The sequence below is a fragment of the Alosa alosa genome, chromosome 17, assembly GCF_017589495.1.
Source record: "Alosa alosa isolate M-15738 ecotype Scorff River chromosome 17, AALO_Geno_1.1, whole genome shotgun sequence".
Lineage (NCBI taxonomy): Eukaryota > Metazoa > Chordata > Actinopteri > Clupeiformes > Clupeidae > Alosa > Alosa alosa.
Window position 1 is genome coordinate 18250451 of NC_063205.1, and position 15000 is coordinate 18265450.

General features: G+C 48.5%; 1 protein-coding gene across 1 annotated transcript in view; it reads right to left on the bottom strand.

Annotated features, from left to right (window-relative positions):
* The window catches only part of LOC125311023 (neuron navigator 3-like), a 115879-nt gene that overhangs the window by 42639 nt on the left and 58240 nt on the right, over positions 1 to 15000 (bottom strand). The window contains 2 exon segments of the mRNA XM_048268831.1: positions 1975 to 2158; positions 8275 to 8347. Coding sequence (XP_048124788.1) covers positions 1975 to 2158; positions 8275 to 8347 — 257 coding nt within the window.

A 15000-nucleotide genomic window follows, 5' to 3' on the forward strand; every position in this document is an offset into this window, starting at 1 on the left:
GTGTCCGTGTCTGTGCCTGTGTGAGTATGTGTGTGTATACATGTACTGTATGTATTAACCAGAAACTCTGCCCAGCTGCTTGGTGATGTGCTTGCACTGTATTTGTCAGTCACTGGCAGGCCACTGCTTCCCCCCCAGGGCTGGTCTCACTCTAAATGAGCCCAAATGGGGACGTTCTGTGCGGTTGCACGTTTCCTAGTTGGAAACACACTGCCCTCCAGGATACTGTCTCTCGTTGTTGGATCCCTCTGAGCCGTACTGTCTACTGTTCGGCTCCCCAGGGTGAAAATCCAGAGAATGATGAATCGCCAAGATCCATGTCTTGCAATTACCGGTACCGCACACATGAACACAGACACACACACACACACACACACACACACACACACAAACAGAGGCTGCACAGCTACCATCAGCCAGATCCAACAACCCATTCTCCACAGCAGTAACTCAATCTTTCACCCTGTATCTGGTTAACCATTAAAAACCGACACCGCGTCCTGCCCACTTCAACAATGGCCTCCTTTATCGTGGCGGAGGCTCGCACAGATGCTCCAAGCCCGGCCGTAATCCCCTGGCGTTGGCCTGGTCATCACCCCAGGGAGGTGAGACCTTTCTGGGGTTGGCGAGGAGCACCGACACCCTGGGTCTCGTGGATGTCCATCCCCTCCCCAGTGCCAGTTCTCTTCAAAACACAACACTTCACTTACCACCGAAACACACACACACACACACACACACACACACACACACACACACACACACACAGAGTGTTTGGCCCAGTTCTGGTGCTGACGTCACTGGCATGTGTGTGTGTGTGTGAGAATGGGTCTCTGGCTGTGTTGTGGGGCTGCTGGCGTGCCTGGAATGCTAAGCTGGACCCTGCACTCTCCTCCGCTCTCCCGGGGAGCCTGGCGGGGCTCGGGGCCGCACCTGTCGCCTCTGGAGCTGGGAGAGGAGTGGACGGGCAGCTGTCTCCCTCTCTTCCTTCAGTCAGCTACTCCCTCTCTCTCTCTTCTCTCTTTCTTTCTATCTCTCTGTTTGCCCCTCTTTATTTCTTTCTCACTTGCTTTCTCTCTCAATATTAAAATTTGGACAAGCTTACTTACTTACTTACACACACACACACACACACAAACACACACACAAGTGCCCCCCCTCCTCGCAAACACTCTGTGTTTTACTCTCTTTATGTCACCCAATCTCTTTGCCTTCAGGAATGAGAGGATCAGCACTGTAAAACTCTCTCACACACACACACACACACACACACACACACACACACACACACACACAGACACTTGCGGAGCTTGTGTGTAACCTGATCCCCTGTGGGAATGCCACCTATGGGCAGCATTTTAGGCCTGTGCTTTTTAAATGCCCTGCAAGCTGGACTGGTCTATTTCCACCCTGCAGGCTGCTACCAGGGCCTGCCTTCCTGCTTTTATTCCTGGGCCAGTTGCTGTGGGAGCTGCCATGCATGTCTGCATGCTGGCCTGCAGTGACCGTTCCCAGAGCCGCTCTAATTAGACCAGTGTCACCTCACTGTCTTGTCTCCCAGTCAAGTTGTGCGGTCATCGAGTGCACTTCTTTTTTTTTTTTCAACAGGCAACATAGAAATCCAAGGAGGGAATAATGTTGTATATACAGAATAATGTGTTTTGGGTCCGCTTTTCCTCACAGAGCCTACAGTACATATGACTTGGTTCCTTAATGACAAAGTAAATACAGTACAGAGTGAGATTTTGTTCGTTCACAGGACCAGCAGTTACCATTTACCAATGCTACATCCACAGGTTCTGCTTCTCTAAAAGCTTATCTCAACATGTCAGGCGTCTAACTGTTACCATTTGCATCAAAGCCTCCTCCCCAACCTCAACTGTCTGCCTCCTAACATATGGCAATGTAATACATAAGACATGGTAAAGGTAGACGTCTGGCCCTGTGGTGAGCTGTGGAGTGGACTGGTCTTACCTGGACTGCATGTCTTGTGTCTTGAGGGGGCTGGACGGTGCCGCCCCGCTGGCCTGGTGAGTGACCTGCTGCTGCAGCTCCACCAGAGACTGCAGGTACTGCTGCTGATGCTGCTGCTGCTGCTTGTAGCGCGACAGGATGAAGAACAGACCCAGGATGCTCTTCAGATTCCCATTACGAATCTCTGTCCATCAGGAAAACAAACAAACAAACAAACAAAACAACAACAAAACAATCAGATAAAAGTTGCTTTGTAACGAGCAGGTTACACGACAGGCTGACAGACAAAAACAAGCAGGTCTGAGACATAAAAGGGGAAGTATGGCAGTTGAGTAGACTTGATATTTTTGGGTGTGCTCTGTACCAAGGAAGAGGAAGTTGGGGGAGGACCTATTATTGCTAATATGAAAAGTACTAATCATATGATTACACCAGTGAGTCACTGCTGTAAACAAACTGCTATTTTCAGTTAAGCTGCCATACACCGTCTGTGACTTTGCCAACTTCAGTATCATATGCTAAATTCCTGAGATTGTGATGCCATTCTTTTTAAAAAAAAAAAAAAAAACCCTCACTGTCTGGCTTTCTCCATCTCATTCAGCTCAAACTGGATCAGGGCTATTGGAAGCCTCTCAAACTTTATTTGTGAAGAGTCTTGCGCTCGGCAGAACTTTTTGGAGAAGAAACTCCATACTGTGGGTGGCGGGTAGACATTGATCTTCCGTCTCCTGCTGTTCGTAACTAGCCCTTCCACGCACCCACTTGTGAAATGGTTTCTGTACGCATCAAACCCATCTGTAATAGCCGACGCAGAGTGAAAAAGTGAAAGACGGCTGACGGAGCACTTTTTCGCAGGGTGCTCTCAACTTTTTCTGCTCAGTGATCTGTACCACCTGCCCCAATGCACACACACACACACACACACACACACACACACACACACACACACACACACACACTCATCAGTTGCTAAAGTGATTAATCTCAGCAAGTTTCAATTCCAAAGTTTTGGGCAGAAGCAATTTGTATTGCGCCTCGGGAAACAGCCCCTGGACCCCAGCGATTTCCCTGAGAATGTGCCCACACTGTGGCCCATCCACTGAAAGCGAGCACCCAAGTGAGACAAACTTTGGATATTTGCATTTGAGGACAACACAGACAAATGGGAACCAGGGAGTTTGGACTCCCAGGCATCTGAAATATTTAGCTCTATTTATACACATATCTCCCAATTAGTCTGCACTGTAGTGTAAGTATCTGCTCGGTAATGAGTGCAATTATTTTCCCCCATGCACAGGTTTTCTCAAGACCTTGAGATATGGCGCGCACGGGATGCATTCGCCAGTAAGGGAAGGGAAGTTTTTGAAATGTTCCTCCGTGCCTGGCTGCTTCTCTCGCGTGGGAACCGCTATCTGGGCTAAATGGAGTCTGAGAAGACATTTAGAGGAAGGGAAGTCGAGCGTGATATCGTTACTACTAAAGTCGACGTGCTTCCCATCAGAAAGAAAATCCAGTGTGGCAGTGCTTCTGTGAAGGGAGCCGAGCCTGAGAAAACCTTGACTCTACTCTTCAGCTACCTTAATGGTCAAATGATAACTCACTCTACCGACTTGTACTGTAAGACCTTGGATAGAAAGATTTGTACACATGTGCTCGTGCTTAAAGGAGATTCCTGGCGATTTTTCACATAGAACTCTGTTTCTTGAGGAAAAAAAAAATAAACAATCGGTTCTACCTAGCTCGAGTTGCTGCAGCCAAAGCTCCCTGGCAGCTACAGTGCTAGACTCTGGGGGCATGAACAGCTAGAGTTGCCAGGCAGCTACAGTGCTACACTCTGGGGACATGAACAGCTAGAATTGCCAGGCAGCTACGGTGCTACACTCTGGGGGCATGAACAGCTAGAGTTGCCAGGCAGCTACAGTGCTACACTCTGGGGGCATGAACAGCTAGAACTGCCAGGCAGCTACGGTGCTACACTCTGGGGGCATGAACAGCTAGAGTTGCCAGGCAGCTACAGTGCTACACTCTGGGGGCATGAACATGGGCCTCGAGAAACAGAGATCTATGTGAAAAATCGCTGGAATTCTCCTTTAAAAGCCAATCAGAGTCAATAATCTTGAAAAGGTCTCTGCTCACAAGTGATTTGATTTGTATCACTAAACTCTGCTAAGAGCAATGCATTCTCTTTTTGCTTAAGACTGCTAATGCTTTCTCTTCAAACATTTCCCTTTCATACAGACTACTCAATCAGGAGCACAACAGGGCAGGGGCAGGGGGTCTTGCAGGGCCTTGGTAATCCGCGGACTTGACCGGGGGAGGTCTGTGGAGATTGAAAACAGAGATTGGGGAGATGCCCCTCTCTGTGCTGCACTTAAAGCTCCACAGCATTCGGCCAGCAGTTTTGATCTCTGTTCCAAAACACCATTTGACCGCTCGGCAGCACCGGGGTGATGGAAGTTCACGTCGAGGTGAAAGAGGAAGTAGAGCTCTCCTCTGAGAGTGCCTGACATGAATATGACTTCTCCAACATCCTCATCCAGCCCATTTTTACTACCGCATTTGAGAAACTGAGCCCATGTGTGAGTTTATGGTTTATAGCCTCTTTGAGATAAGAGCTGTTAGCACATGCCAGTACATGTGGGTGTGTGTGTGTGTATGGTAATGTCTGTCTCTGAGTGTGTACATGTTACAAATATTATAAACGTGTGTGTGTGTGTGTGTGTGTGTGTGTGTGTGTGTGTGTGTGTGTGTGTGTGTGTTTTGGTCAAGGGGCTATGAAGACATAGACTTGGCGGTCAAATCTTCATAGGACGCATCCTCCCTCCCAGTATGTATTTGACATATAGGCTAGCGGTACATGAACCCTCTATGACCCTGCCCGGTCTTGGTGTTTATGCGCTCACTAGGGGGGGAAATGGCTTCATTAGTTTCACTTTGAACACAGGCACCGTTACCCACAGGCATCAAAGGGAAAGGTTACCGCTTACAGGTTATGGTGTCTTTCTCCAACTCTCACCTCTCACTTAGGACAAACACACACACACACACACACACACACACACACACACACACACACACACACACACACACACACACACACACACACACACACACACACATAGACAGACACACACACACAGACATGCACACACACACACACACACACACACACACAAACACACAAACACACACACTCACACACACACAGACAGACACACACACACACACAGACACACCGCACACACACACACACACACACACACACACACACACACACACACACACACACAGACACACACAGTGGCCTGCCGGTGGCCTGCCCTCGACACGCTACCCATCTGAACCTGACCTTCGGCCCGGTGATGTAAAGGGACCCCAGCCCCATGCCCGGGAACCCCTACACAGAAGAAGAGAGGCGTAGCGTAATGAGTTCACACTTATTATTACCTACAGGGGCCTCGGAGGAGACGGAGGGCACTGGAGCCAGAGAGAGTTCACTAGGACAGGGCCAAGCCTGTCAGAAGCCTGGCCAGAGGAAGGGAAACCAAAGAGAAATGAGGGAAAGATGAAGCTATGGAAGGCAGATGGCCAGGGTGGAGAGGCAAGGGCAGGCTACTGTGTGTGTGTGTGTGTGTGTGTGTGTGTGTGTGTTGTGTACTATGTGTGTGTGTGTGTGTGTGTGTGTGTGTGTGTGTGTATGTGTGTGTACTGTGTGTGTGTGTGTGTGTGTGTGTGTGTGTGTGTGTGTGTGTGTGTATATGTGTTTGTGTTGTGTGTTTGTGTGTGTGTGTGTGTGTGTGTGTGTGTGTGTGTGTGTGTGTGTGTGTGTGTGTTTGTGTGTGTGTGTGTAGGAGGAATTTGGACTGTAGAGAATGTTTTAGAAAGGGCAGTCAGTGCAGTGAGTGACACAGAGGCGATGGCAACAACTCCAAAGGAGTCATTTGTCTTGTGTTTCATTGAGAGTGACTTAATTGGGGAAAATGGCGGTGGTGGGCTGAGGAGTGGGTGGTGCTGGTGCTGGTGGTGGTGGTGGTGGTGGGGTGCCATCCAGGAAACTGAATGCCAAATGGTGGCAAGTGGTGCCAGTGAAATGGAACGTCATGCTTGTTTTTTTTCTGCAGCATGGGTGACGATCACAGCCCATGCATGTGGCACATCTGATTAGCGGTTGCAGAAAAGCCCACAAACGTCCTCTTAAGGACTTTTAAGGAGATTACTGCAATGAGTTTGTTTTCTTGGAAAAATCCTATACACTCAAGACACATCAAACGTTTGCTTGTTCTTGCTCCATCCTTGGAAGGAAAGAGTGTGTGTGTGGGGGGAGAAAAGTATTAAGCTTCCACGCCTCGTAAAGCTAAACATAAACGTATGCAGGCCTTGAAAAACTCTCCCGCTTAAAACCCACTGCTAATTCAATTACGTTTTTTCCCATCACAGTTTAGTGGAAACAGCGCACCATCTACACCTACTCATAGTAAACACACACAAACACACACACACAAACACACACACACACACACACACACATATACACACACACACACACACACACACAAACACACATACACACACACACACACACACACACACACACACACACAGACACACACAAACAGACACAGACAAATACACACACACACACACACACACACACACAAACACAAACATATACACACACACACACACACACATCACAGACCTCCCTCCCACACAAAAACATGCACATAGCCCCAAAGACCATAGCACTTCACTGCCCCTCTGAACCATAATGATGAAACCCTATAGAAAGACGGCAGCCCTGGCTACGTAACTCAATATTTTCAGTCCCGTATATTTTTATTTTGGGACGCTTTTAAATACCAGGCGGGCCGAGTCACTTAACGCTTTTAAAAGGCAGAGTGGTGTGGTGTTGGGACCGGCTGGTCACTGTGTCAGCGACGCTCTATTTCGGTCTGCCTATGTGGAGAGGCAAGGTCACCTCCAGTACTCCCCCAAGCAGCACTCAAGTCACAATGTGGACAGGTCAAAAATATCAGAAACGACAAAGGGAGGGGTCAAAAATATCAGAAATATCAGCTGACTGACGGCTGGTCGATGAATTTAAATGCGCTTGTGAGTTGGGGTTCGTTTGACAGCACTTCTCATCAACCCTCTCATGTGTCATGTATGACTACATATACATTGAGGTTTTCTTTTTTTTTTTTTTAAAGCTTGCGCTGCTTTATCCGGAGCCATATACAGTACCCAAGAATGTGAGCCTGTAAAAGTAACCCATGGGCTGGGGGAGCTGTGGGGGTCTATACCACATACGGGTCCAAGTGCCCATGGAGACCCAGCTTTAAGTCCGACCTGCGGTCATTTCCCGATCCCACCCCATCTCTCTCTCCCACTTACTTCCTGTCACCCTTCATTGTCCTGTCTGAATAAGAGGCAAAAGGCCCAAAAATATACTTAAATAAATAAATAAATAACCCATGGCCTAACGGCTCCCACACACAGTTGCGTTCCATCATGCATGCCAGTGGGTGTTCCCAACGGTAGCTATACAAATGACTTGAAGTATAACCGTAATTTCATTGGCTGGTGCCTTCTGTTGCTGTCCGTCGGTGCAACGAGAGCAACGCGACGCAACAGATCCACAATTCAGTTCGGCAACGGATGACGTAAGCCCATGTAAAGTGGACGGGATGTGTCTCCAGCACTGCACCGCACGCAACTGTGTGTGAGAGCCTTAAGACACCTGCTGCTGATGCCTTCCTCTTCCAGTTACCCCGGAGGAACACACACCTTATCAAGTCTGCAGGAGATGTAGAGATGACTTCAGGAAAGAAAAATGGTTGTGAAAAAGTTGTATAGGTGCCAATATCTACGCCAGCATGGGCAAGTCAACAGACCTGCTAGTGTCTCTGCACTCTCACTGTTATCAGCAGTCACCCACGATCACATGATGGAATGGAATATCAGGACTGTTTCGCTCAATGAACTACATCAATGTATCGACACACTTTGTAGACTTTGTGGCTTAGGAAGTGATAATACACACACACACAAACACTATTCAAAGGTTCAGCTAAAGGTAGCTGGAGCAGACATGTAAAACAACATGTTTTTTGGCGGTGGCACGGCTGTTTGATTAAATCACTGCTTTAAAAATAAAAAAAGTGTCTTCAGCTCTCTGATATTGGCACTGTTGATACTGGTGCTCTGACAATAACTTAATTTGTCTTTTTTTTAGTGCAGAACAAAGAAGGAAGTGAAAGACACAGTCAGTGAAAGCAGGCTTAGTGAAAGGAGGCTTACCTTCTGCAGAGAGTCCCTGAACGTTCACTCCTCGGGCCTCCAGGAAGTTGAGGCAGGTGTCTACATTCTCGATCTGAGGACGGAGAGAAAACAACACCAAACAAAGAGATCAGCTCCTACACTCAGAGGGTCACGGCAAATAACTGAGCATGTGGTCTCTCTCTCTCTCAAACACACACACAGACACACACACATACCCTCACGCACAAAGACAGACACACACAGACAGTTAAACACACACACACACACACGCAATCGGCAAAGACTGATGCACGATTGCAAACAGCCACAGTCATCATTACAGAGTCAGGAGGAGGGGATGGTGGATAGCTGGGGGGACCCTCTGGCTTGTCTGCCTTACAAAGCGGGCCATTGTCCCTTAGTGGACGACTTCTGTGTGACCCATGCTCGACCTCTGAGCCATAGGCGGTCATATCTAACTCCCCCCCCCGACACACACACACACACACACACATACACACTCACAAACAAGCCTTCAGTCCTGTGACACACTGACCACTTCTGTGTGTCACACCTCCTCGTCAAGGCCCTGATGAATGCGAGCCGAGGGCCCTGGCATGCAGCGAGGCGCGGCGCGAGTTTCGAGTTTTTGTGGCTCACTGGAGGCCCGTAACGGCCCTTAAAGCCGGCCATAACCGCCAACAGCCGCACCCCCCACCCCCTACCCACCCCGACATGACACCGCCAACGCCACTGCCGCCGCCACCGAAACTATGCAAATACGCCAGGGCCCTCGGCGCCCTTATTGCCCTCGGGCCACAAAAGCATTCGCTTTTTCGCTGCCACGGGGCTGGGGCACAATGGGCCTTTGGGGCCGGGGCCTGCATGGGACTGGCATTTACACGGCGCGACTTGTACAGTAGCCACCCCCAGCCAGTCAGGGTCATTGAGCCCTCACTGTGCCGCATTGTGAGCGTCCGGTCCAGAGAGCACCTTTGGCATGTGGCGGTGCGGGGGTGGGTTGGGGTGGTGTATGGGGCTAGTGAATGGACTGGCTTTATGAGCCCCGACGGGAGTGTTGGTCACACAGTGTTAACACGCAGGTCCTTCACTGGGCACAAGGATCTCTCTCTCTCTCTCTCTCACTCGCTCGCTCGCTCGCTCGCTTTCTAGCTCGCTCATTCACAGAGAAGTTGTAAAATGTAGAGGCTGGTGATTTCATTGCCCCTGAGCACTTGAGTACATGGCTGGAAAAGGCACAGTGCCACACACACACACACACACACACACACACACACACAAGCTGGATGAATTTGCAGGGTGTCTCAAACTCCACTTAGTAGGTACATTATGTGGTGTTTTACACCCACTTACCTCACACACACTGACACACACATTCACACACCAATTCACACACACAAACACACAATGTTTACAGACAGGGCGATTTACAGCTACAAGTCCAGCCCATGCAGGCAGTGAGCCTAATCTGACTGGCCTCAGCCAGCCAGCGCGGCGGCCAGGCAACCAGGCGGCCCATCCATACGTCGGGGCGGCAGGATGGCAGGATAGATGGCTGTTTACACGGCCTGTGTAAACACGGCCTTTCTCAGACTGAGTCCGGTCCATCTGCTCATGTCCCATAGGATGAGTGGGCAGGCTCTTTCCTCTGTGGTTGGACCCAGGGAGTGTGTGTGTGTGTGTGTATGTGTGTGTGTGTGTGTGTGTGTGTGTGCACGCACATGTGGGAAACGAAGTTAATTTAGCCAAGCTGCTTGATTGTGGAGCCTTGTTTAAAGACCCAGGAGCATTGGCATATGCCAAGCAAATGTGTGCCCACACATCCCGTTACATATATACATGGACATTATACAAATAGGATATGCCTCATACACTATCCAGTACATGTGACATACACACAGACATGTGGTCACGCACGCACATTCCCTTTCTCTCTGTCTCTCTTTCTCTGTTTACCTATATAACCTTCTCTTACACACACACACACACACACACACTCCTGTCTGATGTGCCTTTGTGTAGCCTTATAAACACAGATGAAATGCAATCAGTAAGATACGCATGGCATCACTTCTCTCTCCTGTCTACAGCTTAATGTTCCAATTAGGCCCCGCTCAAATGAATAAAAAAATAAACCCAGCCCAAAAAGAGAAATGCTGTTGTCGATTTAAATATTTACAACAGTTAATATCCGGCTCTGCCCTCCGCAAGGCACACATCTGGGCCACATGCCCACAGTCTAAGGGGGATCAGCAGGGGAGGCATGACAGATCTGACAAGGGACACAAGGAAGAGAGGTCATTGGGATGTGTGTGTGTGTGTGTGTGTGTGTGTGTGTGTGTGTGTGTGTGTAAGGAAGGTCATATAGGAAAGTTAGACAGAGAGAGAGAGGGGAAAGAGAAATAGAGAAAGTGTGTGTGTGTGTGTGTGTGTGTGTGTGTGTGTGTGTGTGTGTGTGTGTGTGTGTGTGTGTGTGTGGTGTAGTAGGGTTAGGGGTTAAAGAGTACCCTTGTGTGTGTATGTGTGAGCATGTGTGTGTGTGTGTGTGACCACATTTCAGCTCAGATCCATAACTCTCATTAGAGATACCAGGGCCTCACATGACAGATTCAAATAAAGCGTGGCGGCCATTAGGCTACGCCTCTGTTTATTTTCACTCTCCGCTGGCGGAGCCGTGGTGACGTAAACAAACAGAGCGGTGATTAAAAGTGCTAATGGCTCGTGGTGTGCTGCGGAGGGGGTTTATTTCTCGCTGTCAATCGTGTGGGACTTTTACAAGCGAACAGAGCTCTTGGATCGTCTATTTTTCCGACACAAAAAACGTGCGTTTTCCGACCTCAGATACACTATTTAAAGTAATTAGGAAATGAGAGTATTTGGAGCGAGACAGGTTTTCTTGAAATGACAGAGGAATTCTCTCCTCATCTGGAGCACTTGTGTAGGACAACACACACACACACACACACACACAAATGGTAAAACGATGGGCTGTTAAAATGGATTCCATTTACTTGCAATGACTTCAAGTTGTAAAAGTTTATAGTCATGTGAGCGATAATCATCATAAAACAAACCATATTTAATCTCCATGCCACACTTATCAGAGCTCGGGCCTAATGCTGTGTAAATGTTTGCTCGTGTGGGTTCCAAATTCGCGGCCAACAGGGACTGTCTCCAGTGCTATCAAGTAACCGCAACGCAAAGCAGAGCTGTCTGGGAAGACAACCTTCGACTAAACATACACCAGACCTCCCATATTTGCATGTTAAAGAGCATTCAAAAAATTCTCATAACATTGTAAATTTGGAGCAACTGCTAACAAATTACTGCCAACAGTTCTTATGATCGTTATCTGCTGATTGTAAAATAAACACTGGGCCTGTAGGTTGCACATAGACTCAGCCCAGGTTGGATGCATGGGGTGTGTGAAAGAGACTTTAGTGAAACCCAATACAATCACTGATGAAAATCTATTAACGGAGGCCACTCTTGCCAGGTAAAAAAATACATTAATCTTCACCGTTTTTTTTACCGCTGCTTCTAAATTCAGACACACAATTTCTTGGCGGTGAAAATGGGTCTGACAGGGTGAGGGATAATGACTCTGGCTTGCAGGGGGAGGTGTGTGTGCGTGTGTGTGTGTGTGTGTGGGGGGGGGTGGTGGTTGGTCTCACCGAACACCAAAGCCAGAGGAGGAGGATAACAAGCACTAGCTCGCTCGAGCTCATCTCTAGTCACCAAGACTCCTGAAATGAGCAGCAAGACAACAACGACCTTGTGAAGTGGGTCGTGCAGTCCTGGTCCATAAATTCCTGTGGCCTCCAATGTCTAATTAGCAACCCAAATCATTTACATTGAAGTTTCATCAATAACACAATACACACACACAGCCCACGGTAGCACTAATCAGTGCAGTGACAGGCTGCCTGGCTTAATCACCTCAGGCCTGCCCAGGCACTGGCTGGATGCTTGGTTGGCTGCCATGCAGGTTGCCTTTGAAGCGGTCACTAGCTGTTGCTCAGGACTTCATCATATTAACATAAGGCAGCTGAAATGGGGGAGGAGAGTGGGACGACTGACACTGGTGGTGTGTGATGGTGTGTGAGTGTGTGGTGTGGTGTGTGTGTGTGTGTGTGTGTGTGTGTGTGTGTGTGTGTGTGTGTGTGTGTGTGTGTGTGTGGTGTGTGTTTGTGTGTGGTGTGTGTGTGTGTGTGTGTGTGTGTGGGTGGTGTGGTGTGGTGTGGTGTGTGTGTGTGTGTGTGTGTGGTGTGTGTGCGTGTGTGTCTGTGTGGTGTGTGTGTGTGGGTGGTGTGGGTGTGTGTGTGTGTGTGTGTGTGTGTGTGTGTGTGTGTGTGTGTGTGTGTGTGTGTGTGTGTGGTGTGTGTGTGGTGTGGTGTGGGTGTGGTGGTGTGGTGTGGTGTGTGTGTGTGTGTGTGTGTGTGTGTGTCTGTGTGACTCCATGTGGGTCAGGGAAAGCGAGACAAATGGTCAAAGTGTTGGGTGGAAGAACAGGAGCATTCAGAGATCTTTTACTTCTGGGAGAATGCAGTAAATAATTGAAACGATTGGTAAAGCACAAGAGAATACAGGTTAACTTGTCCCCTGCAACAATTAATGGCAGGAGGTGAGATTCCCTACCTGAGGTGTCCCTCTGGCACCTATTGAAGTTTAAAAATAACAAAAGGACTAACGGAAAGAGCAGTCGCAATGTTATGTCTTTTTCGGTGCAGAAAATGAGCCAACATTGTCCTGCAACAAATTGCATTTTTGATGGAGAGAATAAGCAATGTGGAACTAGGGAGGAGATTGTTCTGGCCGCCCGGTCCTCTGGCTGGTACAATACTCTCCATAGCCTGAGCACTGGATCTGTGCTGTGAGTTAATTACTTTAGTCTATTGTACTGTCAGAGGTTCCTCTGTGCTACGTGCCTTTCCCATTTTCGATCACAAAGACGGGAGCAAAGGGGGCTGTCAGCACTGTAAGTCTGCTGGCCTAATGTATACAGCACTACGGTCGCTCTCTCTCTTTCTCGCTCGCTCTCTCTCCCAATGCACGATGCAATCTTCCTCTTGCTCCTCTCTCTTCCAATGGACAGATCCCTGGCATCATCATCTGCATCCGCATCCTCATCATCGTCATCTGTTCTGTCTTGTTGTTTGCTGCCATGACTGCTTTCCCCACCTCTCCTCAACCACCGATTCCTCAGCACCTCAGCATGCAGTATAAGATATCCTCTCTCTCGCTCTCTCTCTCTCTCAACCCCCTTCTCTCTCCCTCAGTCTCTCTCTCTTCCTCAGTCTCTCTCTCTCTCTCTCTCTCTCTCCACTGCTGAAAAATCGATTGATCCCCGACTCAGCATCCTGGCAGCCATGTCCAAGGCAGCGGGGTCCATCATTCTCAGCTTACCCGAGCAGGCGGCCCTGTGACAGGGGGGCATGAATCAGATCCAGCCTCCCACCCAACTCCAACGCTCCAGGGAGATGTGTGTGTGTGTGTGTGCATGTATGTGAGCGAGTGTGTTTGTTTGTCTGTGTGTGTGTGTGTGTGTGTGTGGTGTGTGTATGTTAGGGTGGTGGGGATGGGTTTGACATGGGGTTGATATCATGCCCCCACCGCCAAGAAACTGACTGATGAAACCTGATGTAAGGGCCCCCCATTCATATTTAATGGCTTGTCATGCACTAAATGGGGGAGCTATATAATTCTGATGTGCCTATTGATTCTGAAGACTTTAGCCTCCGACATTCCTCCATGTATCAACCCCAGTAAAAAGAAAGAAAAAAAAAGTAGTCACCTGTCTACGCGTCAAAAGCCATTGCGCTTCTGTGCTGTGATCAGTTGGTTTTTGCTTGAAGAAAAGGAAAGTATGACACACTAAATAAGCACTGTTATTGCCTCAGCGTAATCCCAGAGCTGCCTTCATCCTCCGCTGTGGTTTCTTTGGGCTTCTCGCAGACTACTTTTCTTATTTAGATAAAAGCGCAGGATAATGCCTCTTGAAGTATGCAACTCATTCCCCTGCGGCAACAGAGCAACACAGAGATCTGTGATAAGTTGCTAGTTACATATGTTTCTTTTTTCTTTCGGCGGTGGCACAGTGTTGTACAAAATGCATATTTTTAAAAAATGATTAAAACTACCTAGATGAATGAGTCAAATTAGCATTAATGGCTCCAGTCACCAAACTGACCAATGTTGTCCCCAATGTTGTCCCCAAATGTACTCCCCAAAGTCCCGGAGAAAAAAACAAAGCTCTCTGTTCTTCCAAATCAACAGTCTCCAAGCAATGTGAGAGTCGCCTGTTTTTGACAAGCTCGTGTCAGAGTACTGCTCATCAATGTCTAACTGTCCGACAGCAGGAGTCTTAGGGGTTTCGCCAGGTCAAACGCCTGTCCGAGAATGCTGGTTTTCATAACCTGATGGCCAAGGGGGGGCTAAGGGAGGAATTTCTTCCACGCTCTCAAGAAAGAGCACGCTCTCTCTCGAACCAAGCCATCAAAATGAAGGGTGTACATCCAGTTTGCCACAAGAGAGGCAGAATAACAAAAGATGTGCTGTTTGAAGGAGGTAAGGGGGACATACAAAGAAAATGGTTTCCTCACATAAGAAAAAAAGACAACTAAAATACTGAAGTGTGTGTGTGTGTTTGTGTATGTGTGAGAGAGAGTGAGAGGGAGAGAGGGAGAGAGAGAGAGAGAGAGTGAGTGAGTGAGTGAGTGAGTGAGTGAGAGAGAATTCAGAGGC